The sequence below is a fragment of the Apteryx mantelli genome, chromosome 11 (assembly GCF_036417845.1).
Source record: "Apteryx mantelli isolate bAptMan1 chromosome 11, bAptMan1.hap1, whole genome shotgun sequence".
NCBI classification, from domain to species: domain Eukaryota; kingdom Metazoa; phylum Chordata; class Aves; order Apterygiformes; family Apterygidae; genus Apteryx; species Apteryx mantelli.
This window is the reverse complement of record NC_089988.1, coordinates 25,944,347-25,957,665: the sequence shown is the minus strand read 5'-3', so window position 1 is coordinate 25,957,665 and position 13,319 is coordinate 25,944,347. Positions and strand designations below refer to the sequence as shown.

At 51.4% G+C, this 13,319-nt stretch overlaps 1 protein-coding gene across 1 annotated transcript; it reads right to left on the bottom strand.

Annotated features, from left to right (window-relative positions):
* Window positions 1–3,835: 3,835 nt before the first annotated feature.
* On the bottom strand, window positions 3,836–4,771 carry LOC136993046 (olfactory receptor 14C36-like). The gene has a single exon (XM_067303064.1). The coding sequence runs from the start codon at window positions 4,769–4,771 to the stop codon at window positions 3,836–3,838; it is 936 nt and encodes a 311-aa protein (XP_067159165.1).
* Window positions 4,772–13,319: the final 8,548 nt, after the last annotated feature.

Sequence of the window (13,319 nt, the reverse complement as noted above, 5' to 3'; positions counted from 1 at the left end):
TAGGGATGGTGAAACCAAAGCTCCCTGAGGGTAGACACTTGCAGGGGATGTCAACGGTGTGAAGAAGAGCTGCTACTATTCCACTAACAGTGAAAGAATAATCAAAGAACACCTGGTCTCACTGATGAATGGGGCAGGGGCTCTAGTAATAGCAGATGCAGATGGGTCTGGGGAGCTCGTGCCTTCTTGGCTTCAGTCTTCACCAGCAAGGTCTCCTGAGCCGTTGTGCCTCAAGTCAGGACTCAAGAGAAAAAAAAAACAGCCAGCAGGGGATGAGGGTTGAGTGAGGGATTGCTTGTAAGTACTCAACCCATGTAAGTCTCTGGGATGGGATGGGCTGCATCCAAGGACACTGAGAGGGCTGGCCAACGTCATAACAAGGCCAGTCTCTATCAACTTTTGAAAGGTTATGTAGATCAAGGGAGGTCCCAATGACCAGAAAAAGGAATGTGTTGTGCCCATCTTCAAGAAAGGCCACAAGGAAAACCCAGGGAGCTGCAGGTCCTTCAGCCTCACTTTGGTGAGGAGAGTGTCATGAAATCATTCCTGCACAGCCTGATTGCTTTCTGTGATAAAAGACCTGTGATTGTAGAAGACCCGGAAGTACTAGATGTCATTTACCATGATTTTAGCAAGGTGTTGAACACTGTCTCCATGAATATTCTTGAATACAATAAGGCATTACGATACAATGGGTGGACACCCGGGTGGGTAAAAAGCTGTTTGGATGATGGAGCTCCGAGGGTTTTTTGAATGGGTCATGCTTTACCAGGAAGCCAGGTAAAGGTGGAGTATGCAGGGGTCTATACTCGGACCTGTCTTGTCTGACAGGTTCACCAGTGACCTGGAGGATGCAACTCTCATCACGTTTGTAGATGATACCTCATCAGGAGGAAGAGTCACATGTTTGAGGGCTGCCATTCAGAGGGACCTCAGCAGACGGGAGGAACAATCTGTCAGGAACTTTGTGAAATTCAACAAGGACAAATGCAGGTCCTGCACCTGGGGTAGACCAACACCCTGCAATAATACGGGCTGGGGAGTCTTTGTGGGCAGGGAGCTGAACATCAGCCAGCAGTGTGCCCTGGCAGCAAAGCAGGCAACAGCAACTTGGGCTGCATGAACAGGAGCACAGCCAGGAGATGGAGGGAAGTGATTATCTCCCTCTACTCACCACTCATTAGAGACCATCCAGAGACTGTGTCCAGTTGGGGCTGCCTGTAGAAGAACACTGTTGATCACAGGGAGTGAGCTCAGTGGCAGGCCCCCAAGGTGGTTCGGGGCTGGAGCACTTGCCCTGTGAGGAGAGGCTGAGGGAATGGGTTTATTCAGCACAGAAAAGGGAAGGTTTCTGGGGGAACTCATAGCAGCTTCCTAAGTGAAAGTTGCCACTGATAATGAACAAGGTTTTTACAGGAATTCGTGGTGGGAGAATGAGAGGAAAGAGTTCAAAGCTGACACAAGCGCTGTTAAAATTGTATATAAGGGAGAAAAATCAATGAGGATCCTGAAGCATTTGAAGTGGGCTCCAGAGGGATTGTGGACTCTCTCTTCTTGGAGGCTTTCAGGATGCAGCTGGACAAAGGCCTGAGGAACTTGGTGTGAATTCAGTGTGGATCCCTAAGTGAGCAGGCGGTTGGGCTAGAGTCCTCCCAAGGTCCCTTCCAGCCTGAATGGTTCTGTGATTCTGTCCTCTCTGGTGATAGGCACTGCAATTCTTGCAAGCAGGAAGTCCTTTTCTGCACGTGGGTTAGCACCTGACATGGCCTCCCCACAACCAGCCCCTCCTAGTGGTGTGAGGTTGCCTCTTGGGCCTGAAGGTTTTACATTCAAGGGTTCATTACGAGTGACTGCTTGTCCAGAATGGGCCCTGCTCACAGCCTACAACTCCTGCACATTACAACATGATATCAAATGAGTATGGCACAAACAAAAAGTCATGGCATGAGGGTGATGGCACTCTAATGTGCCCAAGGTCTTTAGCAAATGCAAAAATATCCTTACCCAGCCAGGGCTGTGTCCCACATGGGGGTCAGCAGACAGCCGTGCTCTGGGATCTTCCAGGATCTGGTGCAGAAGAGAGGCCATGCAAGGCTGGTCTTTTCCCCTCCCTCAGGATACAGAGACCTGCAGGTGGATGTAGCTGGCCATGGACAACCCCACAGCTGGGGTGAGCAGCCAGCACAGGAAAGGGGTGATGTGAGGGGCTGGTGTGGGACGATGGCCCTGGGGCAGCTTCCCCAGTGTGGCCATGCAACACAGCGAACCACCTGGGCTCTTCTCTCCTGCACCCGCCATGTCCTGGTGCCTTTCCCAGGAGACCTGCATTTGTCCTGCAAGCACACAGCTCTGTGCTCCCACACTGCTGTTCACATGCAGTAGCTGCCTGCTGTCATTTTTCACCTCCTGGGCCCTTCCCAGACCAGACCAGACCCTCCCCAGCTCTCCCCACCTCCCCTGCCCTCTCCCCAGCCTACCCAGCAGAGCAGCCCAGGCTGGTGTTGGCCCCCAGCAGTGCCCGCTGCAGGGTTCTGCAGAGCTCTGGGCACTCACTCCTCAGCCACAGCCCCTCTGAAGGGCACAGCAGGTCCTGGGGGGCAGAGAGGGGTGTCAGCCTCCCCATCGGTTCCCGAGCTGGAGGCCAGCAATGGTAGAAGGAAATGGAGGCCAGTCACTCCATGTCTCCACTGCTCTCGTGGCCAGGAGATCCTTAACTTGGACTGCCTGCAGCCCCTCTGGGCAGCCCCTCTCCCCAGGACAGCACAAGATTCCTGGCCCCGGGGCTCCTCAGGCAGCTCCAGTGACACAGCAGCCTGCCCTGAGCTAACACACATAGAAACAGGATTTCATTTATTCCCCCCCACAGAAGCAAACAATTGTGCCTTTGCTTTTCTCCAGGGATGTCCCTGCTCCCCAGAGAGCCTTTCCCCAGGTCAGTGTGTCCGTGTTGTCCTGGCCAGCTGTTCCTGCAGCCCTCCCCTGTGTTCCCGCAGGGCCCCAGGCTAGCGGTGCTGCTCTGCACAGTGAGCGGGCCATGAGACCCTGGGGTGACTCCACACTGGTTGTGATGGTTAGGACAGAGCCAGCTGGCCCAGCATCACTGCATCTGACAAACCCCTCCCCAGGATCTGTGGCTGTGGAAGATGCTTGGAGCTATCACAGGGCATTTCACATAGCTCAGGATGGGGTCAGAGGTGTCATTAGACCCAGCCCATTCCCTCTCCTGAGATTTGGTATGTTCCTCAGTTTGGCCCTTTACCTTTGGGTGACTCCACTTGGTTTTGGGAATCTCCACTCACTGCCCATCCCAGGCACGTGCTGACCCTGGAGATCTCCTGTGCTCTCCAGGTGGCTCCATACTCCCTTCCAGGATAGGAATCTGTCACCAGCCCTCTAATATGTGAGACAGCCCCCAGGAGATACCGCTTGAGCACTCACCCTCCCCAGGGGCACTGGACACATACTGGGCACCCTAACACATCACCCTATGAGCGCATCCCCCTTACACCATGGAAAACCCAGGCACGGCCACAGGGCCTTTTCGAGTGCAATTCCCTGAGCACATTCTTGGCTCCAGCTTGGGAAGAAGAGCCCAAACTTCAGGCACTGTGCTGAGGAGATCTCCTTTTATTACAGAGATGCTGCAAGGGAGGCCAGCTCTGACACAGTGTTCAGCAAATTTACACAAAGCCTCTGAGTCAGACAGAAGGGGGTTGTGCCTCTGGAGATGAATTCAGACGTTTGTGTACAAACACGCTTATCCCAGATAGAATGTCCGAACCACAAACGTTGCCTGAGATCGCTTGGAAATCACTTGTGAGGAGAGATGGGCAGCTTATTGCTGCCGAAACAGTACCAGCCGAACCAATTTCTTCAGTGCCTCCTTGAGTTCCTTGTTCCTCATGCTGTAGATGACAGGGTTCACTGCTGGAGGCACCACTGCGTACAGCATGGCCAGCACCAGATCCAGAGCTGGGGAGGAGATGGAGGGGGGCTTCAGGTAGGCAAACATGCCAGTGCTGACAAAAAGGGAGACCACGGCCAGGTGCGGGAGGCACATGGAAAAGGCTTTGTGTCGTCCCTGCTCAGAGGGGATCCTCAGCACAGCAGTGAAGATCTGCACGTAGGACAGCACAATGAAAATGAAACACCCCAAAGATAGACAGACGGTAAGCACAATAAGCCCAACTTCCCTGAGGTAGGAGTCTGAGCAGGAGAGCTTGAGGAGTGGGGGAATCTCACAGAAGAACTGGTCCACAACATTGCCTTGGCAGAGTGACATTGAAAGTGTGTTTCCAGTGTGCAGGAGAGCATTGAGAAATGCACTGCCCCAGGCAGCTGCTGCCATTTTGACACAAGCTCTGTTGCCCATGAGGGTCCCATAGTGCAGGGGTCTGCAGATGGCAACATAGCGGTCATAGGCCATGACAGTGAGGAGATAAAACTCTGCTGCAAATAAAAAAAAGGAGAAAAAGACCTGGGCAGCACATCCTGAGTAGGAAATGGCCCTGGTGTCCCTCAGAGAATTGGCCATGGATTTGGGGACAGTGACGGAGATGTTGCCAAGGTCAAGGAGGGAGAGGCTGAGGAGGAAAAAGTACATGGGGGTGTGGAGGCGGTGGTCACAGGCTACAGCTGTGATGATGAGGCCGTTGCCCAGGAGGGCAGCCAGGTAGATGCCCAGGAAGAGTGAGAAGTGCAAGAGCTGTAGCTCCCGTGTGTCCGCAAATGCCAGGAGGAGGAACTCGGTGAGGGAGCTGCTGTTGGACATTTGCTTCCTCGGGGCTTTGTGGACTGTCCAAGGAGGAAAAGACAGGGGCAAGTTAGAGCAGGCTTCTCTGAGCCAAACCCACTCTGTTTCTCACAGAAACCCCCACCTTTCCTCTGTCCTTTACCTTCGCTCAGCTCCCTTTCTGCAGCTCTGTTTACACTGGCTGAGGGTGCCATGAGGAGCAGGGGCCTCTGCCCATGGTCTCCAGAGGAGTCAGTCCTGCTCTGCTGGGGGGTGTAAATGGAGGTGTCAAAATGACCCTGCTATGTGGTGGGATACCTGGGGATGGGAGGTGGGAGCAGGGGACTTGGTCCAGGTACCAGTGGGAAGTTTCTCTGTTTGCCGTGATGAGAGCTGAATACAGCTGTGTCTGAAAGAGAAGATCCTTGTGAGGGATTCATCTCCCCCAGCCTTGCCCTCTTGAACAGAGGTGTCTGTATCTGAATCAGTCACACCAGCTGCCACTCCAGCAAGGCAGAGAAACAGTCAAGTGAAGGCAGGGGGTGACCTGACCCTTTCTAGATGTCTCTGTCCCAATGAGATAGACCCTGCCCTCACGCCAGTTTACGATGTGCACCCTTCCTGCAGGCACTGCAGAGAGAATGGGAAGTGACTAGCTCTGATGCACACATGCTGCAGCAGATTATGTCCACTGAGTTATGTGGAAGGGCTGTTCAACATTTGGAAACTCATTTTACTTTGCAAAATGATCACTGGAGGATTCTGGTGATACACACACACACACACACACACACACACACATATATCTGTATTTTAGATGCCTCCTTCTCACCAGAGGAGCATTCTTTGAGGGGGTAGAAATCTTTGGCACTTCAATTGCTCTCAGCATGAGCCCTTGTGCATCCCAAGAGCAAAAAAAGACTCACTGTGACTTTGTATAGGGTCACAGGACCTGGTCTGTCCATGAGTCTTGTCCCTCACTGCCCTGCACTTGCACCTCACTCAGGGGAAGGACAACCACACGCACAAGTTCCTCTAAGAAAGAAACTGGACTGAGCTGGGAGTGGAGGAGTTCAGTTTCACAGTGATGATTTCCAAATTCTTTGCTCTCAGCCCCGAGATGGAGAGAGTGGTGAAGAGTGTGACAAGGTTTCTGACTCACATGACCAGACCAGGGACTCTCAGATCTTACAGAAATGCTCCAGGGAAGCTGTGCTTTTCTGGAGGGCAGCTTGCAGCTTGACAGCACAGCCCCGAGAAGCAGTCAAGGGTCCTAAAGACGGACTCTCCTAAAAGGAGAGTCAGCTCATTCCCCACCCTGATGAAATGCATTGCCAGGAGCCTCACAGGTTGGAAGGGGACTGGGGCTTCTCACTGCCAGGAAGGGAACACCATGCAGGACACACAGGGCCGGTGTCTTAACTGCAGCTGAACACCCCCAGAAGTTCTGAGAGAAACCTCAGCAAGTCCCTTCATCCCCACCTCAGCCTACAGACAGCACCACCATCACCTTCTTGGCCTCGTGAGGGTTTGCCTGACCTGCTCCTTAGAACTTGCAAGCACAGAGATGCCCCTGGACAGGACCCTGCCTGTGGGAGGTTTGTGGAGGGCAGGAATGAGCACACAGAGGGTGGGAGGGGGTCTGTGAGCACCAGCCAGGAAAAGGCATTGGGACAGAGAAAGAGCTGCCAGCAGGGTCAGCTCCAGGCAGCGGAGATGGGCAGGCAATTAGAGGGAAGTGCAAACAGAAACATTATGGGTGGATGGAGTTGAGCAAGTCATGGTCAGGCCCTGCAGTGCCGACACCTCCCTCAGGGAGCTCAGGTCTCCCCTGCAGAAACCTCCCAGCAGCAGGGCACTGCCCAGGGCCATCCCCATGGTTGCAGGTGCTAAGGAGCAGGTCACATAAACCCTGAGGAGGCCAGCAAAGGGGAAGCTGGTGCTGTCTATAGACTAAGGGGTCTAAGGAAGGAGGAAGGAACTTTCAGAAATTCCTAGCAGACATGTTGGCTGCTCCTGGAAACTGTTCATGAGTCTCAGTCTGTTGTCCAAGCCTGACAGCTCCCTTTCCATTTTCCTCTTGCCAGGTGGTAGGAAATGTAAAGCACCATGTCAGGAAATTGGCTTCTCTTTCAGGAAATCCCTGCCTTCACTTTCGTTTTGAAAAGTCCCCTCGGAAATGTTCTGTGCATGAGCTAGAGCTGTGAGCAGCCCTGACTCACACAGCACCCTCTCAGCAGGAGAATGAACCTGCCCTGACAGAGGTTATTCCTCCTACCCAGAGCTTCTCCCGGAAGTGCTATGGGGAGCTCCCCGGGCAGACTGAGTGCTGACCCTCTCAGGCAGCAGAGTCACTTAGCCAGGAAGGCAGCAACCTGGGGTGCAGGGACAGTGCTCCGAGTTACAGTACTGGGCAAACCTGTGTGCACGCCCCAGCTTCACACCCCTGCAGCTTCCCAGGGAGAAGGTAGTAGGATGCCCTGAGATGGTATGGTAGAGAATGCCTGCTCTGAAGCACCTCCTCCTCCTCTGCACTGGAGAAGCCAGCAGAGAGAAGCTAAAAATCCTGTGAGTGGTGGGATGGGATGGGGTCAGAAGACCCCTCCAGGAACATCAGTAGCATTGCCCTGCAGCCAAAGACTTACCGTGTCAAGGGCTGTGAAGATTCCTCCCACAAGGAGCTCTCCTCTCTCCTCCCACTCCACACTGCCTTGCACTTCTCTCTGCCTTATCTTATCTCACGTCAGCAGCAGCAGGCAGTGCCCGGAGCCCTGCTGCTCTTTGCAGAGGAGCTGCTCCTGCACACAGCTGTCTCTGGGCAGTGCTGTCAGGTTACCATGAGCTCTCTCCATTCCTGGAGCCTGGCCCTGCTCAGGAGCAGAGGCCCAGTTAAGCTCATGAATTTCTCTGTCCCTTGTGCTCCCTCCTCCTGGGAAATGTTCACTGGAATAAACTAAAATAATCACTGATGGTCCCTCTTTAAGCACTGAAGGAAGACTGATTCCAGCACTGGAATTTGTCTCATCAGAGGATGGTTATCTACAAGTGGTGGAAATGTCCCATTCTGGAAGCCCCTATTCCTATCTCTTCACTAGGCAGGACACCTTGAAGTGTACAAGAAGGGAGTCCATTTACCCATGGTTCAGGTGTTGGTTCAGATGAGTCAGTCTGGGCACCTTAGGCCAGGTTAGAAACCCCTGGGCTGGAGTAGGATTCAGATCCCTCCCATGAACTCCACAAACACACAGGAGGTGGGATTCCCTTTGCCAAAACTGAAATGAGCACAACAGAGGTGTCTGCATTGGAGCTCCTTGTCTAAGCTCCCATTGTAATCACCTGAGATGGAGGGTGGGAGTCAGCTGGTCACACACAAACACCTGGTGACATAGGAAGAGACAGGGGTGGTCGAAGGCATGTGCCAGTGTCTGCTTGTTTTAACGGAGCAACTATGATGCCCGAAACCTTCTAGAACCTGAGTTGGGGGCCTGTTGGGGAATATCCTTGGCCATCTGAAATGACCCTAGTGCCTACTGCAGCTAGAGCTCCACTCACTCTGAAGCTGAGACAAGCAGATCTGTACAATGCAAACACTGAACGCAATTCGGTGCAGACACTAGATTCAGTGACATAAAGATAGGCCATAGGCAAGGCCATGTCCGATGCCAGGAGGGTCCAGCACAACCCCAGGTCTCTAGCAAATACAGCATGGGGACCTACAGGAAAGGCATGTCCTTCTGGAGTGGTTGCTGGGAAACCACCCGAAGGCCACTCAGTTTTCCTACCAGGGCCCAAACAACTGAATCCCACCATTTAGCTTTAGGCAAAGTCCATCCCATCTACATCCAACAGTGTTGCATAGATGGCAGGCACATCACGCCAAGATCTCTGCTCTAGTCTCTGCACTCTCAAACACTTCTTTCTCTTCTCTCCATGAAGAACTTCTCACCCCCAGATCATGTGAACAGGGACTGTGCTAGTGATGTCCACAGGCTGGTTGGATCAAAGGACATCCAGGCCCAGGGAATGTTTCAGTGGCACTTGTCCTTCCTGGAGATTGCTTCACCTCTGTCTCAGGCCCCAAGATGCAACAAAGTCAGTTCAGGCAGCAAACCCCTCTCCTGCCATTTCTGCACAGCCCAGCTCTGTTTCTTGCTGGCCTTGGGCACTGCAGGCTTTGCTCTCTCAGTGGGAACCTCCTTTCACCTTTACATTGCCACCTGCTATCCATGCCAGCACGTCTCTGCTCTGAAGTGGGGCCATTGCACATACAGTGTCCTCGGCCCTTGGAAACATGTTTCACCATGACCAGTCTGTGCTCTGTGCCACAGCTGAGGCTCTGCAGCCCAAATATACAGAAGTGAATGCAGCCTGGGGCACAGGCGTGAGCAGATGGAGATGCACAACCAGGATAAGGGTGATGCTTTCCTGGATCTGGAAATTGCAAATAAGGAGGAAGTGATCAGGGATGGGATAGTGTCAGCCTTGCCTACAGTGACCATGAGAAAGTGGAGTCCCAGATCCTGAGGGGAGTGAGGAAGGACAGTAGTAGAGTACAGACCCTGGACTTGAGAGGAGCAGACTTTGGCCTGTTCAAGGGACTGCTGGGGGGGAACCCTTGGTCTGGAGGAAGAACCTGAGGTGAGGGGGGTTTCTTTTGCTTCTTTTTTGGGAACAATTTCCTGTTGTGCAGAAGGAAAGACTAGTACCCAGGATGGATGTCCATGCATCTGTTCTGCATCTTCCTTAGTCCTGGCATTTCTATGTATATACAGACAGATGCAAGGCCCCCTGTACTTCCTTTCCTCCTTTGGAAAACTCATCTGATTGATAGCGGTACACCTTCTTGTCTCCAGTGTCTTGTTGGCCAACTCCTTTGCTCACAGCAATCAATGCACTGCGCTCAGTTCCTGCTCTGCTCCAGGAGTGATGCAATTTTCGGGACCCCTCTGGTCCTTCACAGAAGCACAGAATGGTTGAGGTTGAAAGGCACCTCCTCATCTAGTCCAAATCCCCTGCTCAAGCAGAGTCACCTGGAGCACGTTGCACAGGATCACATCCAGGTGGGTTTTGAATATCTCCAGAGAAGGAGACTCCACAGCCTCTCTGGGCAACCTGTTCGTGTGCTTTGTCACCCTTACAGAAAAGAAGTTTTTCCTCATTGACGGGCGAGTGAAGAGTTAACAGGACTGAAGTTTGTCAATTGATATGCAGAAGAACTGATAGCACAAGAGCTGACGTGCACAAAGCTGTTGAACAGAGGAGTTAACAGGACTAAAGTCGTCTACCAACCGATATGCGCAAGGACTGATATGTGCAAGGCTGCGGAATGATTAACAAGACTGGAGAAGTGAAGTCTGCCACCTGGAATCTGCACGGACCCCCGGGGAGGGAAGAAGCAATACGGAGGTGTTGTGGTCTTGCCTCGCTAGCAGGGTCCCCCCAAGCAGACAAACAGACAGTCCTGTGATTGTGAAACTTGCTGAAAGTCAGCAAAAGCAGTGTTTGCCCAGAGCCCCAGCCCTATAAAAAGAGACTTGGGAGCTAGGAGAGTTTGAGCAGGGACGGGAACGTGGCCTGATCATCCTCTCCGGCTGGACCGTGAGTATCCCCCCCTCCCCTTTTCCTGGGACGCTGGGTTAAGGTAACTCCTCGAGGTTGAGAGCCCTCTCACTAGGAGAGTGAACAAGCTAGCTTTCAAGCAGGGATAAGCAGTCCTTCCAATTAATAGTGCAGTAATTGACGGTTTCAGGTTATCCTTTCTAAATTAGTAACTGATGGTTTTGTGTTATCCTTTCTAAATTAGTAATCGCATTATTTTAATGGATGTTACTAATCCAAGAACTTGTGTGAGGAAATAAACATCTTTTTTATTATTATTATATTACTGTCTCAGTAGTTGCTATCGAACCTTCATAGCATGACAGCGTGACAGTTTTTGGCGTAGTCGGCAGGATAGGATAAGGATAGGATAGGATACAGACTTAGTGGATACATAAGCTGGGGTAACCGGATAGAAATATTTTTGAACTATGTCGCTGCGTGAGTTATTGAGAAGGCACGGAAGCGGACCCTCAAGCCCTGGGATTGACTGGGCAAATGATAATTGGGAAAATGAAGCCTCTGTCATGTGTAGGATAGAGGAAGTCAGAGGTAACCAAAGAGATGGGAAAGGAAAAGGTCGTATATGTGCCATCTTAGGGGCCTGTTTACTGGCGGCCCAACAAGCCAATCAGACCCATCAAAAAACTAAGGAACAGTTACAAGAAAAGGTGCAGGAGTGTGTAGATCTTGAAAGAAAATCGAATTTAGAGAAAGAGCGAAATCAGAAATTACAAAACAAGTTAGAACTCGTCCTTTCAACAGCAAGGAAGCCCCCCACAGCAGCTCAGATTAGAAAAATGCTGGTGGAGGACCCGGACGACTGGGACGGAGATATATGGGGAAACAGCAGTAGTTCAGAGGACGATGGTGATTTGTACCCTCCAGAACCCTCACCTCTGGATGTGCGGCCAGTTGTAAAAACCGAAACCGCGACAGGACCCCATGGGGGTAATGCTAGAACCACAGTTAGAACTACCCCTTACTCGGGAGACGAGATGGGAAAACTGCAAGAGAAATACTGCAGGCAACCTACAGAAACAGAAACTGAGTATTTGTGGCGGGTATCCTTAACAGGAGGTGATCGCATAATACTAAGTGAAGAGGAGGCATCAGGATATTGGGGACCAGGAGTTTTCCTGACGGGTAGAGTTGGGAATCGCTCCCTCACCTCCCGAGTAGCCTACTGGGCAGGAGGACAAGACCCGAGGAACAGAGGAGAACCTTTGAGAATAGGTATAAATACCCACAGTGAGCTTACAGAAGCCATACAAAAGGCGGCTTGCGTACAGCAGATATATGAGAGGGGAGCCTACGACGTCCCCTTGCAAGCCCCAGTAAGCCCAAACAGCCTAACGCCTTTAATACGGGGATTGCCTACAGTGTTAAAGCTGAAGCTACAAGCAATACGAGATCGCATGGTAGCTGCAGAGGCACACAATCATAATAACCTCAATGCCCCCCCCATGCCAATACCGACATGGGCGGATACCTTGTTAGAAGTGCATCGAACTGCGCAAGAGATGGGGATGGATACCAAACCACGGGAAAAGCGCATTAGACAGGCTACTGCCTCATATGCCCCGAGGAGAGGACATTCCCCCCCCAGGCGGCACAATAAGGAAATGGGAACGAAACAAGAAGACAGGGAGAAACGAAATAGATTGTGGTGACACGCCCTGGCATTAGGTGTTCCACGATCCATGCTACATAATCAGAAAACAGAGGACATAGAACAGATAGTGAGCAAACTGGAACAAGCGAAAAGGGTGACTCTGCCATCCGCCCCACCCGGCTCACAAGACAGCAAACAAGAATCTAAGCCTAGTAATCCTTTCTCAGAGTTACGAGAAGAGTTGCATGATCTAAAAAACTAGGTAGCGCTGGTCGAAAATCAGGCCAACCGACCCGAGTACTATCAATAGCGCAGCAGCCTGAAAGTTTAGAACCCCGGATTGTGATTCCGGTAGGACCTAGAAAACACAAAGTTTCTTTTTTTTATTGATACTGGTGCACAGATAAGTGTTTTGGACAAACAGACAGCCAATAGGTTAAATATCAAACCATCTAGACAATCAATTTTTATAAAGGGAGTTACAGGAATTGCTGAATCTTGTCCTTTGGCAAAACTTTGTGCCTGGCTCCCGGGAGACAAACGTCTTACCAAATTTGAGGTAGTAATAAACCCAAAGGGAAATGACAACATTTTAGGGTTTGATGTTTTACGAGGAAGAAACTGGATACTCCCAAACGGTACCCGGTGGAGCTTTGGAACAGCAACATCAAGCTTTTGCAAACCTCCCCCGCGCTGCCGCCTAGTGAGATAACTAATGTTAAACAATACACTTTAGCATCTGCTGCACAATCTGGGATAAGCAAAGTCATTAGAGACCTAGAAGAGCAAGGGATTATAGAACGCACCCACTCCCCCTATAACTCTCCGGTGTGGCCTGTCAAAAAACCAAATGGAGAATGGCGATTAACAGTAGATTATCGCCGATTGAATGCTAATACCGCTCCCCTCATGGCTGCAGTACCCAATATAGCGGAACTGGTGAGTCAGCTTAGGACTGCAGCCCACCCCTGGATGGCCACACTAGACGTAAAAGATATGTTCTTCATGGTCCTGCTAATAAAAGAAGATAAAGACAAATTTGCTTTTACCTGGGAAGGCATTCAATATACCTTCACTCGGCTGCCCCAGGGATACAAACACCACCCCCTGAAGGTATAGCCCAGAGACAAACAGTTCGTAAATGGTATGCGTATCTATCAGGAGTCCAAGATAGCCTGGAAATAGAGGAGGGACCAGTAAAGATAACCAAATACCAATTACCCCTAACTAGCCTTGTACCAGAAACAGTACCAAGCTACCCAAGATCTCCCATTGCAGTAGCTGAACCACTCACTGAAAAGTCTGACCTAAATGGGGTATGGTTCACCGATGCCTCTTCACATAGGATAGCCACGGGGTGGCAATACAAAGCAG

Coding starts and splice junctions, on each gene's coding strand:
- LOC136993046 (XM_067303064.1), bottom strand. CDS start 4,771: ATGTCCAACAGCAGCTCCCTCACCGAGTTCCTCCTCCTGGCATTTGCG.